This window comes from Lytechinus pictus, chromosome 10 (genome assembly GCF_037042905.1).
Source record: "Lytechinus pictus isolate F3 Inbred chromosome 10, Lp3.0, whole genome shotgun sequence".
Classification (NCBI taxonomy): Eukaryota; Metazoa; Echinodermata; class Echinoidea; order Temnopleuroida; family Toxopneustidae; genus Lytechinus; species Lytechinus pictus.
The window spans coordinates 11674157-11696895 of record NC_087254.1 but is presented as its reverse complement, the minus strand read 5'-3'; the positions used below and the strand labels follow the sequence as shown (position 1 = coordinate 11696895).

The 22739-nt window shown below is 35.9% G+C and overlaps 1 protein-coding gene across 3 annotated transcripts in view; it reads right to left on the bottom strand.

The window, feature by feature from the left end:
* The window catches only part of LOC129269108 (uncharacterized), a 28942-nt gene extending 6967 nt beyond the window's left edge, over positions 1-21975 (bottom strand). For 2 of the 3 annotated variants that reach the window (XR_010294797.1, XM_054906565.2), the window contains exons 1-5: positions 10923-11640; positions 9486-9729; positions 2953-3371; positions 1797-1954; positions 320-387 (exon numbers count right to left, since the gene is read on the bottom strand). Coding sequence is in view for 2 of the 3 variants with exons in the window: in XM_054906565.2 (XP_054762540.2) it covers positions 320-387; positions 1797-1954; positions 2953-3371; positions 9486-9729; positions 10923-11138 (1105 nt within the window). In the remaining variant the exon portion in view is untranslated. Of the gene's footprint in view, positions 1-319; positions 388-1796; positions 1955-2952; positions 3372-9485; positions 9730-10922; positions 11641-15866; positions 15973-21751 lie in introns of those variants that run through there. The other variant, XM_064105338.1, reaches the window with a different exon arrangement.
* Positions 21976-22739: the final 764 nt, after the last annotated feature.

The window sequence follows — 22739 nt, the reverse complement described above, 5'->3', positions numbered from 1 at the left end:
CTCTGGTAGAATTTTAGTAATACTTGATAACCATTATGTCAAAGTTTCATGAACTAGGCCCATATACTTTCTTAGTTATGATGACATTTAAAACTTGACCTTTGGTTTTTTTTGTTTTTTTGGCCTAAACTCAACTGTTCCTCAGTACATAAACAATGTTTTTTTTTTTTTTACAACAAAGGGTTTATCGGCTGATAAACACTGTTTTTCGAGATAAATTTGGTTAATCAAATGATAAACAGTGTTTATCATCAATCAAGGAAAAGTCTGTTTATCTACTTGTTCACCTCTTTGACTACTGAAAGGCACACATACTCACCCGAGAAAGGGGACTCCATATCATGATACGATGAAACAGCTAATTCACACGATTCCGAATTGTCCATCCTGTTAGAGGAAATATTCAAAGAGAGAGAAAGAAGATGCGTAACATTGGCTTATATTCTCAAGCAAGGGAGAGTTGGTTTTGAGTGCGTATTTTGGTCGGACTGGAGCATGTACCAAAAGACACCATTTAAACGCCTTTACGTACACGGTCTTGTTTATACTTCCCCAGAAACCCTGATTCTGGAGAAACGTTTTGAAACGCTCCTTTCTGTTATTTTTACGATTGACGTTCTGAAACATTGTTAAAAAAAAAAGCATGGACGCAACCGCATTTTGAACTATTGTATAAAGCACTGATTCTGGCCTGAAAAGTGGAAGCTTAAACACGCCCTATGATGTCACAGATCAAAACCTTACAATTCTAATAACTTTCTTAATCTTTGGTGGACTGTCCTCAAACCTTCACTAATTTGCTTTAATCAAATTTTTTTCTGCTACTAACTTTAAACGATAAACTTTTTGTCATGGTGAACTTCCCCTTTAATAATCATTATAGGATGCATCTAATTAGTGTGACAACGTTCAAGCTAATTTTTTATTGATTTTTAATCCCCTTTTTGTCACCATCGCACAATAGTGTGAGAGTAATTTGCTTCAATAGAATTTTCTTCACTCAGGTAGTACCCCTGAGGGTTAGGATCATCGAAAAGTAGCGAGACTCTCTTCTTTCATTCGGGATATTAAACTGAAAATTCATTTCTGATAATTTTTTTTGGTGGGATTTGCCACGCCAGGTTGGTGTTTCATAAAGCTGTAATGCTATGAGCGACTTTACGAATGACTAATGATCCTTTCTTGTGGTAAATGATATACATGTACATGTACACATTTTCATTGATGGTGATTTAGCACATAAAAAAGTATCACCCACAAGGGCAGATTGATACCTCATGGGCGTTTCATAAAGCTGTTTGTAAATTACAAGCGACTTTACGAACGACTGGTGACCCTTTTTAGGAACTATGGATATCTGGTGTTTCATAAAGCTGTTCGTAAGTTATGGCGACTTTAAGAATGACTGGTGAAACTTTCCTACGCGCTTAATAATCACCAATGAACATTTAATGGCGAATATCATTTACCATAAGAAAGGATCACCAGTTGTTCGACGAACAGCTTTTTGAAACGGCCCCCAGGGTGGTGTTTCATAAAGCTGTTCGTAAAGTATTGCACAACTATACGAATGACTGAAACCTGTTCGTAGGTGCTAAATCAGTTACATAAGGATATCATTTAGCACAAGAAATGATCACCAGTTGTTCTTAAAGTCGCTCTTAACTTACGAACAGCTTTATGAAACGGCCCCCTGATGTGTATCACATACCATAAGAAAGGATCACCAGTTGTTAACTTACGAACTCCTTCATGAAACACCACCCTGCTCTCATGAATACATACATATGACCCACCTGACATACGCCAATCCTATACAAGCCCCGGAGTCATTATCCCGGAGCAGTCTCATCTCTATAATGTTACCGCACCCCATGAGCAGGTCACCTAGATCCTCTTTACTGAGGTTTGATGGCAGTCCGACCAGTTCCAATACATTCGGACCTTCAAGGGCCTACATGTAAAAACACAAGAGGATCCAAAACATATAAAGCAAACACAATGAAGAGAATGCAGTCACACTGTGGAGTAACTAAGAGTTGTGAACTGATAGAATGAAATGGCCGCTCCCATGTAACAGGATGATCACATGATATTATCATATGAAACATAAAGGAAACTCACTGGTTGTCAATTTTTTTTACTATACATGTAGTTGTGAATTTCAAATGTATTTTCAAATGTATTTCTTTATTTCAGCAGTCCACCAGTATGAAAGAAATGGCACGCACCAGTCAAGCACAATTTCAACTCCGCCCTAATTAAAGAGATGATTTCATTTTGTCAAAAGGAGAAGAAAAAGTTGCCTCTGATGGAATGAGAGAGATAACAAATCTCTTCCTATTTTAACATCAACAATACCAAAGGTTTACAAAACTCATTAAGCATCTAAACATATGAAAAAGAAACAAGATTCACTGTACATCATGCAAGGGTGTTTTTTTTCACATGTAATACACACACACAATATAAATTTGAATGTTCATTAAGACAAATTCTTTGCATGTTAAAGCCATAGCTGGTGGGTGTTTCATAAAGCTGTTCGTAAAGTTACGCAAAACTCTACGCACGACTGGTGACCTTTCTTGTGCCACACTATCCCTATTTTGCTCACTTCGCACCTAAGATGCACGTTCCAGTTGTGTGTAACTTTACAGACAGCTTTATGAAACACCCACTAGGGCTGAAACTGCATTGTATTGGATTAAACAAGTTGAGTATTCATAGCAGCTCCACAATATTTGATTACAGGTTATTCCACCTGACCAGAGGACCTACAGCATAAGGTCCTCTCCGAGGGACCTTGTTATGATGATACATGCTATACCAAATGGCACTAGTGAACTGACTTGGTTCAGTACCTGTGTTGCCTGCATTATGAACCAACTATTGTACCTAGTCGATATGAATGAATCTACTATCAAACATTTCTGAAAAAAAGACCATTCTAACCTGAGAACTGCTTTCATCAGATGATTTATATCTGAGCAGTGAGGTCGAGGGTTCACAACTGGTGTCAATGTCAGCATCACACGATGACCTTGCTCCTTTACGTTCACTCGTGTCTCCACTGGACGACACCCCGTCATCTCTGGAACTGTTGTAGTGTCCTCTGGTTTTTAGACCTTTGCAAGTAGCCCTTCTCCTTAGGTTCTCGTCCAAGGAGCCCCCGCCGGATGACCTGAAGGGCACCCCCTTCGTCACCTTTGAGATGATATCCGGGAAGTCCTTATCGTTCTTCAGGTCAAAGTTTGGAGCGGATCGGATCGAAGAGCCGGAGGAGTCGTACTGTGCGTCAAGCTCGAACTGAGACTGTCGGCCCAGGAACATCTGCATCAAACGAGCTTTCCCCTCTTCGATATCATCGTTTCCTGAGGTATAATACATTGAGAACAACAAATATCTCACTCAAAGGCCACGACAACCGATTCATGGCTACAACTCACTAGCACACCTAAAGTGGGTAGGTTATAAAAGAATTTGTGGCTTGTCAGAATATATTTGACTTTGTAACAAAATATTTCCGGAAGTTGTGGTGACTTTTTTTTTCTACCATTTCAGTAAAATGGTGCCCTTCCTAACAGGCTTTGCCCGATATAATAATAGAACAGCTTTTGTATAGCGCATTACACCTTACAAAGGTCTCAATGCGCTTTAGGAAAAAAAAGAAAAGTTGAGGGAAAGCTGCTGGTAATGCTTTGTTAATATTCTTTTCAGTTAAATAATGTTTTCAATGCAGATTTAAATTGCCCAATTGATATGCCACTTCTACAATGACTATTATGACTTCGTGGATAAAGTATGGACACAGGACGGTGTGATCCAGGTAAAAGGAAAAACTGGTTCGAGACTCTCACTTACAAGAGAATCTGAACTTCAAAATTTACAGTCTCTGAAAACATAACTCTGGAAATCGTCAGTAAAGTGCCATCATATGTGACACACCATACAAGTTAGAAGCATATTCATACTACTCTGTTGTGCCATATTTATGTATGCCATAACTGTAAAACTTCTCGTGAAACGTTGAACTTTTTACAATATTCTATTTTACCTTACTTAATATAACAAAGACAATTTCCATTCATATTGAAAGTTTCAATTTACCTTATATTTTGTCACATTTTTGAACAACTGTTTCCCTTATTTGATGTATTCACATGTTTGTTTTTAATGGGTTTTTTTAGAATATAAAATAGGCTGGTTGAAATCACACTTTGCACAATACAATAACTATTATTTTTCCTCATTGTTACAAATATAACATAAAAATAAAGTATAAATGGTTACCTTACACCCTTATGTTTTATGTCTGTAAAAAGCAATCAAAAGGCGCCATCATGTACTCAATGTTATTTATGGGTAGGCTACATGTAATATGTGCAAATATATCTGAGGTAGAGTACTTTGACCCTAATCAACACTTTGTATGTTCGAAATGTATACATTCTGTCTTACCCTTCTTTGACGAAAACAATTTCCGAGATGATAATTATTGTTCCGATATACTTCAGATATCAATAAATTAGAAAGAGAGGAATTGAGTTTTCCAAAAGGAAAGGGCATGAAAGTTTCACATCTGAATATAACAAGTCTGCGAAACAAGGAAGCTGATCTTGAATTATTTTTAAGAGACACAACTTATGATTTAATAGGGCTATCAGAAATTGCAATAAATGGATATAATCTAGAGAGAATTAATCGAGTAAAATATGGTGGAGTTGTTTGTTGCTGTATACGTAGTAATATATCATATACAAGAAGAATTGACCTAGAAGATGGTGAACTTGAACTATTATGGCTTAATATTAAGCCTCGAAATGAGACTAGCATTTTCGTTGGTACAATCTATAGACAGCCCAGTGCCTCAATGTCTTTTTTCGATGCACTTGAAAATAATCTTGATAAAATCACTGCCTTTTCTGATCAAATTTTATTACTCGGTGATCTCAATTGTAACATGTTAACAACAAATTCTTTATCCATACGCTAAATGAATTTGGGAGCTTGGTTGGACTTAATCAACTAATTCAACAACCAACCCGAGTGACACCAAATAGTAGTACCCTAATCGACTTAATACTTGCCTCTAATTCCTTTGGTACATTACAATGCGGAGTCCAATCGCTTGGGTTCAGTGACCACTTGTTGGGTTTACATTAACAAAGGTTTCAGCCAGTACGTTCACGCCCAAAATCTCTCGTTTTAGATCTTTTCGTGCCTTAGACGAAAATGCTTTTCTCAGTGACTTAGGTGCCATTGATTGGGATGCATTGTTAACTTAAATTAACAAGTGGAGCGCCTCTGGCAGTCTCACCTGCAGCAGTGCTGATTTTGAAAACTACTATAAAATAATTATTCACAAAAAACACCATTCATACAATGATACAATACTACGTTCATTGACAATAAATGACATTTGACCTTGATCATGCGACCTAAAACTTGTCAGTGATACTTGAGTACCCCTATATCCACATTTCATAAACTATATCTATAAACTTTGAAAGTTATGACAGCATTCTAATAATTACTGTACCTCCAAAATGGCCAAAGTTCAATTACCTTAAATGACCTTTGACTTTGGTCATGTGACCTGAAACTCGCACAGGATGTTCAATGATACTTGATTACTCTTATTTCCAAGTTTCATGAATCAGATCCATAAACTTTCAAAGTTATGATGGTAATTCAACAAAAAAACCCAACTTGGCCAAAGTTCGTTGACCTTAAATGACCTTTGACCTTGATCATGTGACCTGAAACTCGCACAGGATGTTCAATGATACTTGATTACTTTTATGTACAAGTTTCATGAATCAGATCCATAAACTTTCAAAGTTATGATGGTAATTCAATATATACCCCCAATTTGGCCAAAGTTTGTTGACCTTAAATGACCTTTGACCTTGATCATATGACCTGAAACTCGCACAGGATCTTCAGTGATACTTGATTACTCTTATGACCAAGTTTCATGAATCAGATCCATAAACCTTTAACGTTATGATGGTAATTCAACAGATACCCCCAACTTGGCCAAAGTTCATTGACCCTAAATGACCTTTGACCTTGGTCATGTGATTTGAAACTCAGGCAGGATGTTCAGTAATACTTGATTAACCTTATGGCCAAGATTCATGAACTAGGTCCATACACTTTCTTAAGTTATGATGACATTTCAAAAACTTAACCTTAGGTTAATATTTTGATGTTGATTCCCCCAACATGGCCTAAGTTCATTGACCCTAAATGACCTTTGACCTTCGTCATGTGACCCAAAACTCAGGCAGGATGTTCAATAATACTTCATTAACCTTATGGCTAAGTTTCATGATGGCTGTCATTTCAAAAACTTAACCTTCGGTTAAGATTTGGTGTTGACGCCGCCGCCGTCGAAAAAGCGGCGCCTATAGTCTCACTCTGCTTCGCAGGTGAGACAAAAACCTTTCGTTCGTCATTCCTTTATTAATGTGACAAGCATTACATATAGTAGAGCGGATTAGCCGAACAATTGTGCAAATTATGACTAAAGCATGAAACTTTCACAAGTATTAGTGTATGCCGTAAGATTTATTTTAAAGATGGGAGGTAAATTTATAAATGCCATTTTCGACCGTTGCCATGGCAACGGATTAATTTCTCCAAAATAACATGCATTCACATGTAAATGGTAAATAAACATGGTATAGATGACCAAAATGATAATTTTCAGGCTCCCAATTGAATACATATGAAATTTAGAAATATTCAAGATCATCAAGATAGTTCCAATTGGTCCGTTGCCATGGCAACGGCTTGTTTTTCCCCAGCAAAGTAAAAAAAATGATTAAAAAAACGTTGTAGAATATGATTTATCTTTAGTTTCCCTTAACTTTACAGTGCTTATCGGAGATATTTTGGTTGCTAAATGTGTAAACTACATCTCAAGCCATTGCCATGGCAACCAAATAACATCTAATTTACAAAAATAACATGGTTGACAAGACAATGGACAGGTAGAAAATACAAGTGGAATTAACTTAATATGTATGCTTAAGTTTTGACCCCTCTCATTTGAACAAAAAATACAAAAAGTGTTCTGCAGGAGTTCTTTATAAAGATAAAAAATCATGTTGCCTTGGTATAGCTTGAATTAAATTGAAAAAGAAACAATTTTGCAAAGGGCCCGTTGCCATGGCAACAGCTTATTTCCCTCTTGAAAGGTAAAAATATTGATAAAAATGTAGAATACATGTACGGTATGATCATCATTCCATTTTCCCAAATTTAAAGGTACTAATCGAGATATGTTTGTGACTAAATTTATAAATATAACATCTTAAGCCATTGCCATGGCAACCAAATAACATCTTTTTTTTTTTTAAAGTGGATGATAAGGTTAACAACAGGTGAAAAATACAATGAATATTAACTTAATGTACATGCGTAAGGTTTGACCTACTCAACTAATTTAGGGGGAAATAATACAGTCAGTGTTCTGCATGAACTAATTAAAATGATAAACATTGATGTTGCCTTGGTAATACTTGAATTCAACGATAAATATCAATGTTCCAAATGGCCTGTTGCCATAGCAACGGATCATTTACCCAAGAACAGTACCAGTTTTGATTTAAAAAAGGAGTTTTTCAACATTTTTTTAATTTTTTTAATTTCTCCTCGTACACAGACGGCTCGCTAGCGTGTCGCCACCATTAGGGGAGGTACAATGCAAATTCCCCCCGACGGGGCTCATCGATTTTTGTCTTTATTTCATAAATATATATGAAAATAAATGGACAAATATGCGAATTAATATTCCCTCTTGGCATTAATTGCCAAAAACGAGGGAAAAAATAAAGTTAAAAGGAAAAAAAAACAGCTTCTTACCTCGGCTGTCCTGTAGCTCCTAGTTCACTTGTTCATCCGAAGTCGATATAACACACAAACATATGCCGTTGGAAGAACTTCCGGGTCAACTGCGTATCAAAACCATTGGCCAATCAGATCATCTCTTTTACGTCGGGTTTATGAATACTAAAATTCTAGACGTTTTTTTCCCTTTTCCTTTATCTCTTTCTCTTTTGTTTTCTCTCTTTTTTGTTTTACTTTACTTTTTATTTTTTATTTCCCCTTTTTTCTTTTGTTTCTTTAACTGCTCCTTTCTTTTCCCCTTCTGTAATGTGTGACGTAAAGGTCATGGGGCGGCGTCTGACTTTCGTCGGCCACTTTTTCATGAATTATTCATTACCAAGATGGCTGCCCACTAGTCCGAGTCGCAAGTGTCAACTTCCAGAGTTAATCCCCTGATTGCCAGTTTTAAAGCGGGAATTTAGGGTAAGAAACTGTCGTTACTTATACATTTTCAGCTATAGGTGCATATGTATGAACTTTTGGTGGAAAATATCGCGGTATCGAGGAGAAAAACAAGAAATTAGCGGTGGCCATTGAGCCCCTGTACAGACGACGGTTTAACTTCGGTCTATGTATTTGGTGAGTGGAGCCAACGTAGTTCAGCGGAACAACCAACATAACAGAGACCGAAGCTTTTCGTCTAGCTCCTACATTACTGTTTGACCTAAAATAAGAGGATCACCTTCCAAGGATTAACACTCAGTACATTGAAATTGCAAGAGAAAGAGACTTTAACAAGAAAAGGTTTAACAAGACAAGAGATCCCATCTATCATAGCAGATATAAAAATTATAAAAACAAAGCCAATATCCTCAATAAAAAGTTAAAGAGAGCGTATTGTAGAGAGCAGCTCCAAACTGCGGGCAGTGACATGAAGAAAAGATGGACAATTTTAAATGGCTTACGACCAAATAAACGTCCAAGTAACAAGTCGGACATAATGATCGAAAGTGAACTTGTGTCAGATAGATTAAAGATTGCTTGTGAGTTTATTTCGATGTTTAGTGATGTTGGTAAATCAGCTTTAGAAAGAATGAACAAAGAAGATATTGGAAAGAATCTCTGAATGGACTGAAACGAGCCCAATCCAAGTTTATCCTTGAAGGAATATCTACTGAATTTATTCAAAGAGAGCTTAATAGCTTTGACTGTTCTAAGTCCATAAGTCTCGATGACCTACATCCCAAACTTTTGAAAATGGGTGCACATGTAATTGCATCGCCCATAGCTCATGTTTTTAATCGTTCAATACGGACAGGTAAACCAGGTATTGAAATAACAATACTTAATTTTTCCCTATGTTTATCTTTGAAAATGAGGAAAGAAATATTCAAAACAAAACGCAACATTCCTCACGAGTGCATCATATCTGCAGCATTAGTGTGCATTTAGCCAGAAGGCCCTACCCATGTTGCACTTGCATTTATTTACTAAGTGCAAAAGAATTGAATCTTATTTTGGACTGCACGTGTGCGAGTGCAATGGTACGAATGTTGCACAGTCAGCCTCCAATTTGCTTGTGTGCAAAAAGCTAAGCAGGCATTGTACAATGTGGGTGAATAAACCTGTAAATAAGCTAGGTTGCTTACCATCGGGTAAGCCTGTACGTCCTAGATCTCTGATCTGCAAGACACTGGGCTTGGCTTCCTGGAAACCCTTTTCTATCACCCTTCCTCTCCCCCGGCCTCTGGGTCTTGGATGAGCAACCTGCTCCCGTTGTAAAGAGCTTTTTTCCTTTCCTCTTGGAGGCTTTGCCATAGGGACACCATCACCAGGATGAGAAGGCTGTGGTTGCGCTTGTCCTATATGGGTGGCTTTGCGTTTTTGCTCCAGCTATAAGATGAGAGATAAGAGAAGTGATGGATTAAACTATTTCATTAAAAGAAGCATCTAGAGCAGAGCTTCATGTACTTCCAAAGAAAACTGTAATTATTTCAATTTGTTCCATTACACTGAATGCAAAGTGACTTTACAACTTAAATAAGAGAAGCAGTGCCACACCTGGAGGGCACCCCCCCCCCCCCCCCCGGCAAAAGAAACCCCCCAAAACCCCCCAAACGACGCTATACTGGCAGTCTCACCTGCATTACATAGAAGCAGTACTGACTTTGAAAACAGCTACTGAATACTATTTCACAAAATAAAACATTATATGATAATAAAATACTATGTCCATTGACCCAAAATGACTTTTGATCATGATCATGTGACCTAAGACTTGTGCAAAACAATAATTCATACTTTATTACCTTTATGTCTATGTTACATGAACTAGATCCATAAACTTCCAAAGTTATGATGGTAATTCAACAATTACCCCCAACATCGCCAAAGTTCATTAACCTTAAATGACCTTTGACCTTACTTTAATGTGACTTTAAACTCACACAGGATGTTCAGTGATATTTGATTACTCATATGTCAAAGTTTTATGAAGAAGATCTTTAAACTTTTGGTAATTCAACAAATACCCCTAACGTGGCCAAAGTTCATTGACCCTATGACCTTTGACCTTGGTCATGTGACCTGAAACTCAGGCGGGATGTTCAGTAATACCTGATTACCATTATGTTCAAGTTTCATGAAATAGGTCCATTTCCTTTAAAGTTACGATGACATTTCAAAAACTTAACCTTTTGTTAAGATTTGATGTTGACGCCACCGCTGCCGTAGGAAAAGCGGCGCCTTTAGTCTCACTCTGCTATGCAGGTGAGACTAAAAGGGTTCAAAGGTCACTCACTTCCATTTATTACTTTCCATCAAAATTTTCTGACAACTAATTCCCCCTGCCCCCCCCCCATCTCAGGTATGCTAGTGGTGAGAAGCCAAATATGAAATGAAATTAGCCCCTAGACAGCTAAAACTGAAATATGACCCATAAAGCTCAATTTATGTAAATGTTCTGTTCAATTTCATTGTCAAAATGAGAAACCAGTCATAAATACAGTGAAAAGGAAATGCTGAAAATTAAATGTATCTCATTTGGTACTTCACAAGGTATAATAACAGATACATGAAACACCCACCTGGTCGTAGTACGCCTGTGGAAGGGGAATATCAGACGGAGTAAGAACTCTCTTGACACCCCGTCCGATCGAAGGAACAAATATGGGTGGTACCGCAAACGAAGAAGCTGGAGGGCTTTCTTCCGATGGGACCTCAAACACACAATCCATGAAGATTTCTTCCTCGAAGAGATCCATGTCTGCGTCTTGATTCTCTTTCACTGACTGGCTTTTCATAGTTCTGTTTGAGTGCAGAGGTTAATTTCATCTAAAGCTGACAAAAAAGAGACAGAAAGAAAAAAAAAAGATATTCTGATTGAAATGTTAATGGGGAATCCATCAATCCAACCTTGATTAAACATTGATAAAGTATGAAGTATCCCCTAAACAAAAATAAACATACATTTAAAAGAAATCAGACAATGATTAAGAAAGTTCTGCATGGATGTTTGAACAAGAGTGTCGCTAAGGCGAGCACATAATCAGGGTAAGATGAAAATATGTCAGTGTGACCTCGACCTTTGACCTTTTGACCTCAAAATCAATAGGCTTCCTGGGATCCATGCTAGTATCATACACACCAAATTATATGAGCCTAGATTAAGTCAAACTGAAGTTATCACGTTTACAAGGACTTCAGAAGGGTAAGATGAAAACATGTCACTGTGATCTTGACCTTTGACCTTTTGACCTCAAAATCAATAGGCTTCCTGGGATCCATGCAAGTATCATACACACTAAATTATTTGAGCCTAGATTAAGTTAAACTGAAGTTATCGCATTTACAAGGACTGCAGAAGGGTAAGATAAAAATATATCACTGTGACCTTGACCTTTTGACCTCAAAATCGAGAGGCTTCCTGGGATCCATGCTAGTATTATACACACCAAATTATATAAGCCTAGGTTAAGTCAAACTGAAGTTATCGCGTTTACAAGGAAAAGTTAATGGATGGACAGACAGACGGACGGACACCGAGCATGATACCATAGGACGGGCGTTTAAAATGAGATCAGTATGACTTTACGATGCAAAGCTCGATTTGGTAACTTCGTGAAATAATTGTGACATACTATGAACAACTTTCCCTATTTGCACTCAACACCTCATATGAAATGCTTCACTATATAACATTTCACAATCACAGTTAGATAGACTCAGGAAATTGCAACATAATGCTGCCCACGTAGTCTCTCTGTCCCCTAAGAGGAATCCCATAACCCCTATACTTGTATCTCTGCAGTGGTTACAGTTTGAACATCGCACAGCTTTTGAATTGCCCTCACTTGTTTTTCTTTCATTACACTGAACTGCCTCACAATAGAAATGTAGCTTGATAAATTCTAAGGCCTGTATTCTGAATTCAGGTTTAATCTAAACTCTTGTTTAAATTTGTGGTTTAACTGTGGACAGCCAATAGTTGCATAAATCTCTAACAATAACATTAATGTATCAGCTCATTTTTTTCGCTCAAATCATTCTTAACTGTTTCGGAAAGATAAACAAGATAACTTTCTTCACCATTCATGAGTTAGGAAGAGCACAGTAAGCATAAGAAACATGCAGTGTAAGGACAATTTTGACATGTTTGGCTTTCCATAATTTTAGCACAGACTTAGACCATGGTCTGTTGACTTCAGAATACGGGCCATACAGTCTCTCTCGTAACCTAAGGTCTGCTAGTTCATCGTTACTTGCTGTACCACAATTCCATACTTCATGGAGGGATCAATGATTTCAACATGCTCGACCATTCTTACAAACCTCTGAAAAGACATCCGCAATATTTGTCTTACCACTTTAAAAAATTCACTGAAAACCTGGTTATTCACGCAAGCTTTTAAGTAAATATCATTCTTCCCCCTCCTTTATAGGTTTTCATTCATTTTCTCCTTTTCTTTACTAAGCCATGAGCATCTTTCCATTATGGATACTGGTGCATTACAATTATTATTATTATTATTGATATTTACTTAATTATCAGAATTTTTTTCTAATGTCTAGGGCACCCTTCCCCATGTTGATGGGCTCAAATTACAAGTATTACAGTTCTAAGAGACTCAACATTGTCAACAACAAAGTAAACCAATTAAAGGTCAAGTACACCCCAGGAAAATGCTGACTTGAATAAATAGAGAAAACTTAAACTAGCATAGTGCTGAAAATTTCATCAAAATTGGATGTGAAATAAGAAAGTAATGACATTTTAAAATTTCGCTTATTTTTCACAAAACAGTGATATGCACAACTAGGTGACTCAGTCGATGATGTCCATCACTATTTCTTTTGTTTTATAGTGTTTGAATTATACAATATTTCATTTTTTATAGATTTGACAATAAAGACCAACTTGACTGAACCATATAGTATTAAACAATGTTAATTCCACATGTTCAGGGAGGAATCAATCGTTGTATCACTTGACAATGAGGAGAAAATTAGAATATTTCATATAATAAAATACGAAAGAAATAGTGAGTGGATGACGTCATCAATCTCCTCATTTGCATACCAGCAAGGATGTGCATATAACTTTTGTGAAATCAAGCGAAACTTTAAAATGTCATAACTTCTTATTTTACATCCGATTTTGATGAAAATTTCAGTGTTATGCTTGTTGGATTTTTCTCTTTTTATTCAAATCAACTTTTTGTTGGGATAGACTTGTCCTTTAAGTAAGCAATGAGATAAAGCACTCTCTTATTGTGACGCATGGGGGGGGGGGGGCACTGATATGTGGTATAAGGAAATGCCCTGACCTTGAGGACCCTTTTTTACGGATCTTGATTCAGATGCCAATCAGTGCTGCTCCAAAGAGGACCCTCCCCCCGCTCAGTTGTCAAGAAGGGCTCAAAAGCATTAGCCAATAGATCTACAGATTGATCAAAAAAAATACAGACAAGTGGAACGCCTCTGGCAGTCTTACCTGCATTACACAATTCGATATAGAAGCAGTGCTGACTAAGAAAACAGCTAATGAATAATTATTCACAGAAGAAAACACTAATATGATAATAAAATATCATGTCCATTGACCCAAAATGACCTTTGACTATGATCATGTGACCTAAGACATGCACAAAACAATCATTCATACTTAATTACCCTCATGTCGATGTTTCATGAGCTAGATCCATAAACTTTCTCAGTTATGATGCCAATTCCCTCCCAACATGGCCAGCGTTCATTGACCTTTGATCTTGGCCATGTTCCGAAACGCGCACAGGGTATTCAGTGATACATTGCTGCTCTTATGTCCAAGTTTCATGAACTAGATCCATAAACTTTTAAAGTTATGACAGTTCCAAAAATGCCCCCAACATTACCAAAGTTTATTGATCCTAAATGACCTTTGACCTTGGTCATGTAACCTGAAACTTGCACAGGATGTACAAGGATACTAGATTGCTCTTCTGTCCAAATTTCACGAACTAGATCCATAAAATTTCAAAGTTATGATGACAATTCCTCAAATACCCCCGACATCGCCAAAGTTCATTGACCCTAAGTGACCTTTGACCTTGGTCATGTGACCTGAAACTTTGCACATGATATTCAGGGATACATGGTTGCTCTTAAGTCCAGGTTTCATGAACTAGATCCATAAACTTTTAAAGTTATGATGAAAATTCCTCAAATAGCCCCAATGTGGCCAAAGTTCATTGACCCTAAGTGACCTTCGACCTTAATCATGTGCCCTGAAACTCAGGCAGGATCTTCAGTGATACACTATTACCCTTATGTCTAAGTTTTATGAACTAGGTCCATATAATTTCGAAGTTATGACAACATTTCAAAAACTTAACCTTGAAACTTATGTCCAAGTTTCATGAATCAGATCCATAAAATTTTAAAGTTATGGTAATTCAACAAATGCCCCCAATTTGGCCAAAGTTCATTGACCCTAAATGACCTCTGACCTTGGTCATGTGACTCAAAACTAAGGCAGGATGTTTAGTAATACTTGATTAACCTTATGTCCAAGTTTCATGAACTAGGTCCATATATTTTCTAAGTTATGATGACATTTCAAAAACCTTCGGTTGTAGATTTGGTGTTGACGCCGCCGCCGTCGGAAAAGCGGCGCCTATATTCTCACTCTGCTTCGCAGGTGAGACAAAAACTGGAATTATCCACATGCGTTGCCCTTGTGCTTGGCCCTCTCCCATCTCCCCCTTCTCATTTTCCACATGTTTTATACACAGCAGCGTGCCGATGTGGAATGGTTTACTTACTCAACGCTAGCGGGCACCCTTCCCCATGAGCATTAAAGCGTTTCAAAAAATTGCCGAAGGCGTGTCCGATCTTCCCCTTTCTTGGCCTTGTTCTTTGACTCGAGTAGATCTATCATGAGTTTGGTACTACCAGTAGGCAGTACCAGTACTAGACAGGAATAACCGTCGTTTCTGGGCCTGGGGATTTATTTAACAATTTCTGACATTTTACTATCATCTACATCCCCATGTTAGATCTAACAACTTGTTCACTGCAACCATCCTGCCTGTGGAGAATCTACAGTTGGGACTATGGTATGCCAATACTGTATTGAGCACACACTTTAAAAATCATTAAAATATCACTTTTGTGACCAAAATTATTAATTTCCATACAGTTGCAATTCAATTTTCATTAGTAACTTAGAATAATTTTTGTATTGACCAGAGCGCTCAAAAACTTGAATTTTGGGCATATTTTTGTGTACGCCCTCTATTGGTGGAAAGTAATATGGCAAGAAAATTTTCATTTTTCATAAAGAAAAAGTAATTTAAAGAATAAAATTTACTTAAGGAATCGCTTGAATTAAAAAGCAACATGATCAACAAGCTTCAGTCTACAGTAAATGATCTTGAACAATATTCACGGAGAACATGTCTTCGGATTTTCGGAATTCCTCACCGCCCTAATGAAGACACTGATATTGTAGTTTGTGACGTAGCTAAGAGAATTGGTGTTGACATCAGTACCTGTGACATTGACCGTAGCCATCGTGTCGGAAAAAAACCTGCAGATCCCAAGAAGAGCCGCGGCATTATAGTCAAGATGACCTCATATCGCGCAAGACAGAAACTTCTAGGAAATCGAAGAAAGTTGAAAAGAAGTGGGATTACAATTCATGAAGATCTGACGGCTCGCAATCATGAACTTCTACTGGCAGCGAAGAAACATGAAAAGGTCCAGTCTACATGGAACATGGATGGTCGTGTGTTCATAGTGAAGCATCCAACTCCAAGCAATAGGAATCCAATGAAGCAATTGATTAAATGCAAAGATGAACTTGGCAAACTGTAAACTGTTTAACTGAATATATATAAATTGAACTTGAAAGCTCCTTGAGCCTGTGGTGTGTTTCATGCTACTTATTTGTATTAAGTCTTCATTTATTCTGTTTTTTTTTTTTTTTTTTAATAAAGAGTGAGTGTGGTGTGTATGGCTGTGTGTGTGCACTGTTCTTCCTCTTCCATTACTTCATTGTGTTCTAATTGTTTATCTGGGATTTTTCCATTCAATCATTATAATGATGACTGTGAATTTCTTTGGTCAATGTATATTTTTTTCAATCTTGACAAAGGTATAAACATTGATAAACTGTTGAAATTAAAAATTAATCAATTTGATATGAACTTACCATTTCAAAACTTTGATGTTGAAAATATCTTATCTGATGAAGATTGTAATGCTTTATATGAAAACAATTGTAAATATACCTTATGTGATGTTTTCAACAGTCAATATAAGTATACAAAAACATATATTTCTATGTTACATTTGAATGCCAGAAGCTTGCCTAAGAATTTTAATGAGATTCAAATACTTTTGTCATCTATTGACCATGAGTTTAGTTTTATAGCAATATCTGAGACATGGTTCAAACCTTCTACTCATTTTGATATGTTCAATATAGATGGTTATTCATTAGTGCAAGTGTGCAGACCAACACAGACAGGTGGAGGTGTAGCTTTATATGTTAAATGTAATATAGAATATACAGTTCTTGCTGATCTTTTTTCATCCACTGAGTATGCTGATACCTTGTTTATTGAAACTGTTCAAAAAAATCAGTTGTTATTGGATGTATTTATCGTCGTCCTGACACTAATATCACACCCTTTACTGAGAAAATAAAAACAATGTTTGATACATTAGAATGTGAGAAGAAGGACATATATGTATTGGGTGATTATAATATAAATCTGATCAATTATGGTATTCACAACAAAACAAACTTTTTCCTAGATACTAGTTTTCGTATAATATGTATCCATTAATAACAAAACCAACAAGGGTCACACATAGCACAATTTCCTTAATCGAAAATATCTATACTAATACTGTGAATGAGGAAAGAAAGCAGCAAATTGGTATTCTTTACAGTGACTGCTCTGATCATTTCCCCTTATTTTGCATTTCGCATCATAAATCTGTATATACTCATCATGTTTAATAATAACTTTAAAAAGAATAGATTGTTTAATGATGCAAATATAAATATGTTTAAAGAAAAACTAGTTTCAGTGAATTGGTTGGATGGATACAAATGTGAAGATGCAAATGACTGTTATAATATATTTTTTGAAAAGTTTTATAAAGTCTATGATAAATGTTTTCCCATGAGGGTTAACCATGTAGTTAAGAAACAGAGATATAAAAAGCCTTGGATCACAAAAGGAATATTGCAATCAGTTAAACGTAAACATAGATTATTTCAAACATACTTAAAGAGACCAAGTGATCAACATAAGAAAAAATATTTATTGTATAAAAACAACCTAACCAATATTATCAGATTTTCTAAACGAAAACACTACAGAGATTTGTTTGACAATGTCAAGGGGATTTGAAAAAAACTTGGAGACAAATAAATTCAATATTGGGTAACAAAAAACAAAAAAATATACCTAAAACAATGTATCATGGAAACATGAAATTGGATTCTCAGATTGATATTGCACTATATTTTAATTCATTTTTCGTCAATGTAGGTAAAAAAATATCAAATTCAATTATATCAACCCATTCATTTAATGATTTTTTACCAAAAAAACAATTCAACTCCTTTTTTGTCAAACCAATCTCTGTAAACGAGATTATAGAAATAACATCATCTCTAAAAATTATTAAAGCATGTGGACCAGATGGTATATCTCAAGAAATTGTGAAACAATGTATTCATAATTTTGTTCATCCTTTGTGTGATGTGTTTAATAAATCATTTATTAGAGGAACCGTGCCAGACAGTATAAAACTTGCAAAGATAATACCAATATATAAAAAATATAATGTGGATAATGTTGAAAATTATAGGCCTGTGGCTTTATTATCTGTATTCAGTAAAATTCTAGAAAAGCTGATGCACAAAAGATTGTATGACTTTCTAAATAGATTCAAAATTCTTATTAACGACCAATTTGGTTTCCGTAAACATTTTAGCACATCGCTCAGTTTATTAAATTTTACAGATTTTATCTTAGAAGAATTGAATAGAGGTAATTTTTGATGTGGAGTATTTATGGATTTATCAAAGGCTTTTGACACCATCGATCACCACATTCTTTTGAAAAAAATGAATTATTATGGGGTTCGTGGTATTCCACTGCAGTGGTTTGCCAGTTATTTATCTAATCGTAAACAGTATGTGGTGATCGATGGTGTTGAATCCAATCACATGAATATTGATGTCGGTATTCCTCAAGGTTCAGTTTTAGGGCCGCTTTTGTTTATTTTATATGTAAATGATATTCTTTTCTCATCGAAAATATTTAAGTTCTCCTTGTTAGCAGACGACACTGCTGTTTTATGTTCTCAATCTAATTTACCTAAATTGATTTCTACAGTTAATTCTGAGTTATGTAACTTAAATGACTGGTTCAAATGTAATAAACTATAACTTAATCTTGAAAAAACAAAGTATGTTATCTTCCATTCCAAAAAGAAAAAAATTGTAAGTAATATTGAATATGTTAAAATTGATGGCATTGCTATTGAAAGGAAAGATTGTATTGACTTTTTAGGTGTTTCTATCCAAGAAAACTTGGAATGGAAAAAACACATTGATCATGTTTGTAACAAAGTTCTAAAATGTATTGGAGTTTTGTACAGACTTAAGGATTTTTTGCCCCTCAGCATATTACTTAATATTCATTATTCTATATTATTTCCACATCTTAACTATGGTAATATTATTTGGGGTAACACCTTTAAATCAAATGTATCTAAATTGCTTATTTTACAAAAGAAAGCTGTTCGTTTGTTAACAAATTCTCATTATATGAGTCCAAGTGCGCCTCTTTTTGTTAAACACAAAGTGTTACCTTTATTTGAGTTAATTCGTTTAAATACATGGATTTTTATGTTTAAATTTCACAAAGGCACCCTTCCAGACAATTTCTCATGAACGTTTCAAACTAATTCTCAAATTCATAATTACTCTACTAGACATCAAAACAACTTAAGCATTCCTTTATCTAAAATTAATTTTATTCGTAATTCCATCAGATATATCGGGGTGAAAGAATGGAATTCTCTCATTTCTGATATAAAAAACAGCACAACTCTCTCACGATTTAAGTTACTATCAAAGTCATTTTTGTTCAATTATTTAAAGAACTCCAATCCCACCCTGTAAATGTAATTGTAATAGCATTTCATCTTTTTTTTATCTTGTCTTATCTTCTATTCTATTCTATCTCCTGTGTTTTTGCATTGTGTGATGATGTGTGGAAGTGTGTGTGTGTTTGTTTATTTATAACCTTTTTTTTTTTTACCAGTTATGTTATTTGTGTATTTGTAGGGCCCCAGCTATAAGCAGTCTTGCTTCTTAGGGGTCCTGACCATTAAGTAATTTGTAACCTGTTATATTTTGAATTAGTTTGTTTGTATCATGTTATTTTTTTAAATATCTTGATGTCTTTTTAATGGTCAATAAATTGAATTGAATATAATGAAAAGCTGTAATGGAAACTGACAGTGTAAAAAATCAAGCATTTGTCCAAATGGGGGCTCCATTTTAAATTTTTTTGTCAAATTTCGGGGGCTCCATTTCTACCTTTCGGGGGCTACTTTTTGCATTTCGAGGGCTCTTTTTGAATGCTACTTTTTTGTATTTTGAGGATTACCTGTTAACTTATTAATGAATTATTACTTTTTGTTTAATATTGTATGATTTTTTAAGTTATTTTTTTCATGCTTAGAATCTTGGGTGTGTGTGTGTGGGTGTGACTGTGAGTTGGACTTGGATATAAATGAATTCAATATGTAATTTCTACTCAGTCTATTCCAGTACAATACCCTGTACTCGGCCATGTACATGTAATAAAGGCCCACATTATCACATACCCTAACTTTTCGTGAAGTTCTTTGAATACGCAGATCTCCATGAAAATTGCATTTCTCTATGAAGGAGTCTAAATTTGGTGAGAATGTATTCATTAAGAACTTAAATATACATGACAATGAAGAAATCATCAAACTTTATTGGCAGTTTTGAATAATATACCTGAAATTAAAACTCTGTCTGAAACAGAAAATCACCATCATTGAGGCCTTTACTGAGCGAATTGTCCCCCAGAACTCTGGCAGAGAGACAGAGCTCAGACTGGCTAACTAATCCAAGCGCCAATGTGTGCGTCTGCTGCCGGCCTTGTAAAATAGATGGAGCTTTATTTGATGATTTATTGTCTGATATTTACCACATCCCAGAGAAAAATAAAACAAATGATTTTTAAGTTATAATTAATAAATAAGGTAAGTTATTTTGGATGCTAATAGGCCGTTTTGAAAAGTAAAGCCGAATGACAACTCACCAAGGCAATGATAGGTTACTAGACTCGAATTATTTTATCACAGAATTGTGATAACTGTAGGGGAAACATGTGCATTAGAAATTGCACATGGTAGTACTTAGTCATAATGGACCCCTATACATGCAACTGTTTCCCGACCGTCGCGTTCATTTTTTTTCCATACCTGGTACCATGTGTGTGGAAATACGAGGTACAGAAAAAAAGACGCAACTTCGGAATTTGAAACTGCGCTCCTCGCTATTTTCAAGGCTTATTCATGATTTTGAGTGTGGATTTTGGATGATTTTTAAATGGTAAGCGGAGCTCGAGCATATGGCGCTAGTGGGTCGTTGAGTTGTTATCACTCGGCAATAATTTCGGGGGCGACATTCAGATTTTATGTCGCCCCCGAAAGCATGATTTTGGGTGATTTCGAGGGCGACTTCACCCGCCACCCCCGCGTATTTTTTTCACTGGGTTATATCATAACCTTGTTCATTGAATGAGTGTCTTTTACAATGTTTTTTTTTTTTTGTCGATTGATATGGGTTTTTCCCCTCTGCTTTCACATTGTTATAGAAGAGAAATTTGGCAGTTTAATTTCATTTGTATTAATAATTGTAACTTAGGCCTAAGGCCTAATCATTTTTAAAAATATTTAATTGTAATCTCATTCATTGATATTGTTGATTTATTTGTTTGATTGTTTATTGATTGTAATTTGTATACATGCAAAGAATCTTTATTTACATGAATTGTGATTGTAAACTTATTGATTTGAAAGAGGAAGAAAATAAAATATTATTCAAAACAAAAAAAAATAGAACGAGTGGCGCGATCGATGCATGCCTCCATGGCCATGCACTCACACGTATTGCGTATTAACCGACATGATATTGAACGAGTGGGACCCCTGCCGCGCCCTGGCCTTGCTCAGGTCGATAATGAAATCTGTGATTTATTCTGCGATTGTGATCTATTCTTTGCAATTTCGAAGATAGTTCAAGATATATATCAAATTTCTTACTGATAGCGTACAACAAATCATGAAAAATCACATATAAACATACCGGATAAGTAGAATACTAGATAACTCCGGATTCAGCTCCGATTAGAACCTCGACCCTGGGTACGGTGACGTGAGTGTCTGAATGAGCTAGCTCGCGCTCAAGATTTGCTGATATACGCCGGATCATCCGGATAGAGTGCAGTGACTGAACACCATAGAGATGTATATATCTCTATGCTGAACACTCACTTATTTTATATTCAACCTTTACTTGGGTCTGAATAGATTAAAGTGGATCACTTAAAGGCCTTGGTTTCAAGGCAATTTGGGACCTTTCGCAATCCTCACGGACGCTAATATTAGGGTCCCCTAACACAAAAGTTAACGCTTAATCATACACTTGATTTTTAAGATTGAATGTGCATTATAGTCAATAGAATCAAACGTAGAAAACTGCTCTACAATCAATGCTAAACTTTGTGTTACAGGGGGGTTACAGGCCCTACAGATCTGCTTTTCGTGTGCAAAATCCTTTTCTGCGACACTCGCACCATACATAGCATGTATATTACGACTGATGGTTTGAGATATTCGAAATGAAGACCTAAAATAGATTATGACATGGATAAGAAAGTGGTTTTTCAAACAAATCGAGTACATATTGAGTGAGGAAAAACTTACTGAATGAAGGCTTAGATATAGATCATTACAGTCCATCGAATCGATATTACATTTAATGTGGATTATTGGTGTATCACTGGCAATTGATTTCATGGGTCAGATCAACCTCTCCAGCCGAACATTTCGCGTGAGTTGATATGTGCACACCATTATGTAATACATTTGAACTCGTTTCTTTTTGTTTCTTTTGTTTCTTTTGTTTATTCCTTCTACACAAACGATATGCCTCTCGCACACGATGTAATGGGCATTATGTTTTACTTCCCCCAGAAATGGGGATTAGATTCAAATTCCGGGGGGACCACTTCCATTAATGAGTGGATACCAGGCACGACCATGGGGTTTCGAAAAATACCCTAAACAAGCTG